The sequence below is a fragment of the Camelus bactrianus genome, chromosome 9 (genome assembly GCF_048773025.1).
Source record: "Camelus bactrianus isolate YW-2024 breed Bactrian camel chromosome 9, ASM4877302v1, whole genome shotgun sequence".
Taxonomy (NCBI): Eukaryota; Metazoa; Chordata; class Mammalia; order Artiodactyla; family Camelidae; genus Camelus; species Camelus bactrianus.
The window spans coordinates 39,324,280-39,330,404 of NC_133547.1; the positions used below are offsets into that span (position 1 = coordinate 39,324,280).

General features: G+C 34.8%; 1 protein-coding gene across 2 annotated transcripts in view; it reads left to right on the forward strand.

The window, feature by feature from the left end:
- Positions 1–6,009, forward strand: part of GPSM2 (G protein signaling modulator 2) — a 48,561-nt gene extending 42,552 nt beyond the window's left edge. For both annotated transcript variants that reach the window (XM_074370086.1, XM_074370087.1), the window contains one exon: positions 4,561–6,009. In XM_074370086.1, coding sequence (XP_074226187.1) covers positions 4,561–4,788 — 228 coding nt within the window. In that variant the 3' untranslated portion in view covers positions 4,789–6,009. The remainder of the gene's footprint in view (positions 1–4,560) is intronic.
- The last annotated feature ends 116 nt before the right edge of the window (positions 6,010–6,125 follow it).

Here is a 6,125-nt window from a genome sequence, read left to right on the forward strand (position 1 = left end):
GGAAAACTGGAAAATTCACAAATTTGTGGCAGTTAGACAATCAATGAGTCAAAGAAGAAATCAAAAAGGAAATTAGAAAATACCTAGAGACTAATGAAAATGAAAACACTATTTACTAAAACTTAGTTTACAGTGAAGGCAGTGCTCAGAAGTGCTCAGGGAAATTTATAGCCATAAATGCTTACATTAAAAAAGATCTCAAATCAGCAGCCTAACTTTACAACTTAAGGAACTTGAAAAAGAACAAACTAAACCTAAAAACTAGCTGAAGTAAGGAAGTAACAAAGATTAGAACAGAGACAGATAAAATACAGAACAGAAAAAGAGAAAATCAAAAAAAATCAGAAGTTGGTTCCTTAGAAAGATGAACAGATTGACAAACTTTTAGTTATACTAAGAAAAAGAGATGGCTCAAATTAGCAAAATTAGAAATAAAGCAGAGACATTACTACTGATTCTACAAAAATAGAATTATAGGAGAATGCTATCAATGGTTGTATGCTGGATAACCTAGATAAAATGGGCAAATAATTAGAAACACAAAACCAACCAAAACTGAATCATGAAGAAATAGAAAATAGACCCATAATTCATAAGAGGAGATTATTATCAGTAATCAAAAACCTTGTGACAAAAGAAAAGCCCTGGACCTGATGGCTTCACTGGTGAATTCTGCCAAATATTTAAAGAACACCAATTCCAAAAAATTGAAGAGAAGGGAACACTTCCAAGTCATTCTATGGGGCCAATATTGCCCTGATACTAAAACCAGTTAAGACACTACAAGAAAACTATCCTTTTTGAATATGGACGCAAAAATTATCAACAAAATACTAGCAAACAGAATCCAGCTGGATATTAAAAGGATTATAAGCCATAACCAGTTGGGATTTATTCCTGGAATGCAAGATGGTTCAACATATGGAAATCAATCAATATAATATACCACATTAACAAAATGAAAGAAAAAACACGATTATCTCAATTGATGCAGTAAAAGCATTTGACAAAAATACAGCACATTTTCATGATTAAAAAAAGCAAACTAGGAATAGTTAGGAAACTACTATGACATAATAAAAATCATTTATGAAATATACCCACAGCTATCATCATAATCCGTAGTAAAAGACTGAAAGCTTTTCTTTAAGATCAGGAACAAGACATGGATGCCCACTTTGCCATTTATATTCAACATAGTATTGGAAATTCTAGCCAGAGCAATTAAGCAAGGAAAAGAAACAGAAAGCATCCAAATTGGAAAAGAAGAAAAGTAAAATTATCTCTGCAGAGGTGACAAAGTCGTATATGTAGAAAATCCTAAAGATTTCACCAAAAGCACAAAAACAAAAACAACCTTGTTAGAACTAGGAAAGTCAGCAGAGTTATGGGATACAAGATAAAAATCCAAAATCAGTTGTGTTTCTATACACTAGTAATGAACAGTCCAAAAAGGAAAATAAGGAAAAATTCCACTTACAATAACATCAAAAACAATAAAGTACTAAAGTACAGGCATTAACCAAGAAGGTGAAAGACTTGTACACTGAAAACTACAAGATATTTCTGAAAGAAGTTAAAGATGATATAAATCCCATGTTCATAAATTGGAAGACAATACTGTTAAAAAGTCAGGATTGTCAGAGAAAGACATACTGTATGATATCACTTATATATGGAATCTAAAAAATAGACTAGTGGATATAAGAAAAAAGAAGCAGACTCACAGATACAGAGAACAAATTAGTGGTTACTAGTCAGGAGGGATTAAGAGGTAAAAACTACGATATATAAAAGAAGGATACATTGTACAACATGGGGAATACAGCCAATATTTTATAATAACTGTAAGTGGAGTGTAACCTTTAAAAACCGTGAATCACTACATTGTACACCTATCAACTATACTTCAATAAAAAAAGTCTGTATCACTCAGTACGATCTACAGATTCAGTGCAATTCCTATCAAAATTCCAATGTTTTACAGAAATAGAAAGTCCATCTGAAAATGTATAGAGAACCTCAGGTAACCCAAACAGCCCAAACAATCTTGAAGGAGAAAAACGAAGTTGGAGGACTCACACTTGCTGTTTTCAAAATTTACTACAAAGCTACAGTAATCGAAACAGTGTGATACTTGCATGACACGTATATAGACCAATGGAACTGAATAGAGAGCCTAGAAATAAACACTCATATTTGGTCAAGTGATTTTCAACAAGGGTGCCAAGAGCATTCATGTGGAAGGAAGTCTTATCAACAGTTGATGCTGGGAAAACTTGATATCTACATACAAAAGAATGAAGCTGGACCTTTACCTAACACCACATAGAAAAATTAATTCAAAATGGATCAAAGACCTAAATGTAAGAGGTAGAAAACTATAAAACTCTTAGAAGAAAACGTAAGTGGAAAGCTTCATGACTTCGGATTTGGCAGTGGTTCCTTGGATGATGCCAAAGTCACAGGCAACAAAAGAAAAAAAAGACAAATTGGACTTCATCAAAATTTAAAACTTTTGTGCACTGAAGGATACTATCAACAAAGTAAAAAGACAACCCACAGGAAATATCTGTAAATCATCTAACTGATAAAGACTAATCCAGAATATAGACAACTCCACAACAAAGAAACTGATTCAAAAATGGGCAGAGAACCCAATATTTCTCCAAAGATGACATTTAAATGGCCAATAAGCACAGGAAAAGATGCTTGACATCGTAAGTCATTCAGGAAATGCAAATCAAAACCACAGTGAGATACCACCTCACACCCATTAAGATGGCTGCTATCAAAAGAAACAAACAAAAAAAACCCCAGAAAATAACAACTGTTGCTGTGGATATGGAGAAATTGGAACCCTTGTGCACTGCAGGTGGGAATACAAAATGGTGCAGCTGCTAAAGAAAACAGTTCCTTAAAAAATTAAAAATACAATTATCACATAATCCATCAATCCCATTTCTGGATATGACTGAAAGCAAGGACATGAACAGATTATATTTGTACACCCATATTCATATTAGCATTATTCACAACAGTCAAAAGGTGGAAGCAACCCAAGTTTCCATCAGTAGATGAATGGATAAACAAAACACAGTGTACATATACAATGGAATATTTTCAGCCTTAAAAATACCATGCTACAACATGGATGAACGTTAAAGATGTTATGCTGAGAAATAAGGAGTCAAAAGAGGACAAATACTGTATGAGTCCACTCATAGGAGGTACTCAGAGTAGTCAAACTGATAGAGACAAGTAGAATGGTGGTTGCAGAGGCTGGAAGGAGGGGAGAATGGAGAGTTGTTGTTTAACAGGTATAGAGTTTCAGTCCTGCAGGATGAAAAGAGTTCTGGAGATGGACGGTGGTGATGATAGCACAACAATATGAATGTACTTGATAATGAACTGTACACTTAAAAATGGTTCAAAAGGTAAATTTTATGTTGTTTACCTCAGTTTAAAAAAAAATGACTTACTGGGGGGAGTATTGGAGAGCCTGATCTGGAAAAACAGGAGTTAATGGTCAACATGGGATGTTTTAAAATCATTTCAAAGATGGTGCAATTATTGAGAATGACTGTGTCTGGCCTCTGACCGTGGGAGTTAATGGATAAGGCAGAGGGTAAGGATGAGAACACCAGAGAAGAGGAGGTCTAGGAACTGAAGTACCTGAGTGCTGGATGGATTAGAGGACAATGAAATGACCTAGAATTGTGACAGGAGAGATGGTGAAGAGCGAACCAGGTGTGTGTGGAAGGCGGGGTGGCACTGCTAGGCGGCCAGGCTGCCACCACACCCTCCCGCGAGCTCTAATTCGAGACGCTATACTGTAGACTTTTAAGTGCTTGTATTTTTCATTTGATCAAAAACATTTTTAACGTATTTCTAAAATAAGAATCGTAAATTAGAAATGTGAAGGAAAATTTCACTCTGGGCTATTTCCTTAATAGATTTAAATGCCTAAGACAGGAATAGGCAAACTTTTTCTGTAAAGCGGCAGACAGAAAATATTTTAGGCTTTTTGGGCTCTACGGCCTTTGTTGCACCTGCTCAGCTCTGCCACTGTAGTGGGCGAACAGCCATACACAATTCACAAATGAGCATTGTGTTGAAAACGATACTGTTTACAAAAACAATGGGCAACGGGTTACAGTTTGATGACTGCCCAATGGACAATCCTTATAAGGTAGTGATGCAGGGGTTTTGTACCTCATGTTACATTCCTAGGGATCTGGTAGGTTGGATTTGTTGATGCCCATTATGGTAAGATTATAATCTTCAGCTGTCATCTTGGACAAAGGGGACCTCATGCCTTAATTTTACCAAAGCCATGAAACTATGGCTACACGTCTAAATAACACTTGTTATGTTCCGATTATATAAATCATTTCAAAAGAAAGGTCTGATCTAGGTTTCAAGTCTGAGAATTAAGTATTTCTAAGAGGCAGTAAACATTTAAAGCCCCATTTTCTTGTGAATGACAGACGTAACATACCTTGGTGCTCTTCTTCCCTGCAGTGTTTGTATTTTAATCTCTTTCTTGTAAATTTTTAGGGGTCCAGATTAGATGATCAAAGATGTGCTCCACCACCTGCTGCCACAAAGGGACAAACAGTACCAGATGAGGACTTTTTTAGCCTTATTTTACGGTCTCAGGCGAAAAGAATGGATGAGCAGAGAGTTCTTTTACAACGAGATCAAAACAGAGACACTGAATTTGGGCTAAAGGACCTTTTACACAGTAATGCTTTGTCGGAACTTAAAAAGTCAGGAAAAAAATAAGCAAACCACTAATTACTATGAATTTTTTTTTTTAAGTGACCTTATTTCCTTTCAGAACACTGCAGGGAAATACAGTCTATTAGTTTTTTCCTTAAGAGGAGAAATTATAGCACTGTACTACAGCTTCAGATGTTTTTAGCATGATGTAAATATTTAACCTGTAATAGTATAGTATCAACGTTCCTCTGGACACTCTATTGTTTCAGGGTGGAGGTGTCTTAAAAGGTGCTTCATCAACTTTTGTGATTACTGCTTGGGATTATGTTCTTTAGCAACTTGTTAGATTCCTTTGCCTGGTATTTGTAAAGTAGGAAGTTAAACGAATTTAAACTAGAATTTAATCTTCTTGCTTAGGTAATTTTTTTACTCTTAATTGACAATGGCTTTTTTTTTATACTTAATCATGGATGTAGTGATAAATTATGCCATTTCATAACAATAATGTACTTGACCAATGTGTAAAAAATTATATAGTCTATTAATAAATACAGGTTTTTTTTCCACTAAGAAAATCTCTATTTTCAACATATTTTTAGGCCAAAGCCATTATAAAAGAAACTCTTAAGAATAAATTTCTTCTAGTGTGTTTTGGGCTCTTTGTGTAATCTTAAAAATAACTAAATATATTTAGTTTATATATATGTGTATATACATACATATACATATATGTGTGTATATAAAAATAGTTTAAAATTTATCTTTTTTTTTGCAAAATACTGCTATAAAACTTTTTAGGACCTAATATCAAAAAAAAAAAAAAAAAAGACTGTGTACGTCAAGAACTTAGGACACAGAAATTAAGGACGAAAAGAAATGTTAACCCTCAGTTGTCATTAAGCCTCACCCTCCTCTTCCCTGGAACTGAAGCTGATTTACAAGTGCACGTAATAAGACACACCATAAATTTAGCAAAAGCAAGTCAACAAGGATGAGACAGAGCAGGGCCTGGACTAAGACTGAACTGCGTGATACAAATGCCCACACCTGGAACAAGCTGGCAACTCATTCACCTTTTGTTGCTTCTCACTCTGCACAGCTGGGATGGGATCTAGGGATCTGGGTCTGTGTTCATTCTAAAGATCCTTCAGCTGATTTTGATGGGCAGTGCAAACCACTTCTCCAAATGGCCGATGTTTTAAAAAATGAGAAGAAAGACAGTTACACAATCTGGAATCATATTAAGGGCTCAGGGGAAAAAAAAAAAAAAAGATTACTCTTGGTTCTTAGATCAGCCAGAAATTTTGTCAAAAGTACTCAGTTAACACCTGTATTATATTATGTTTTATGTATTATATATAGGGTATAATGTCCTGGATTAACATCCTTTTAAGCGTACA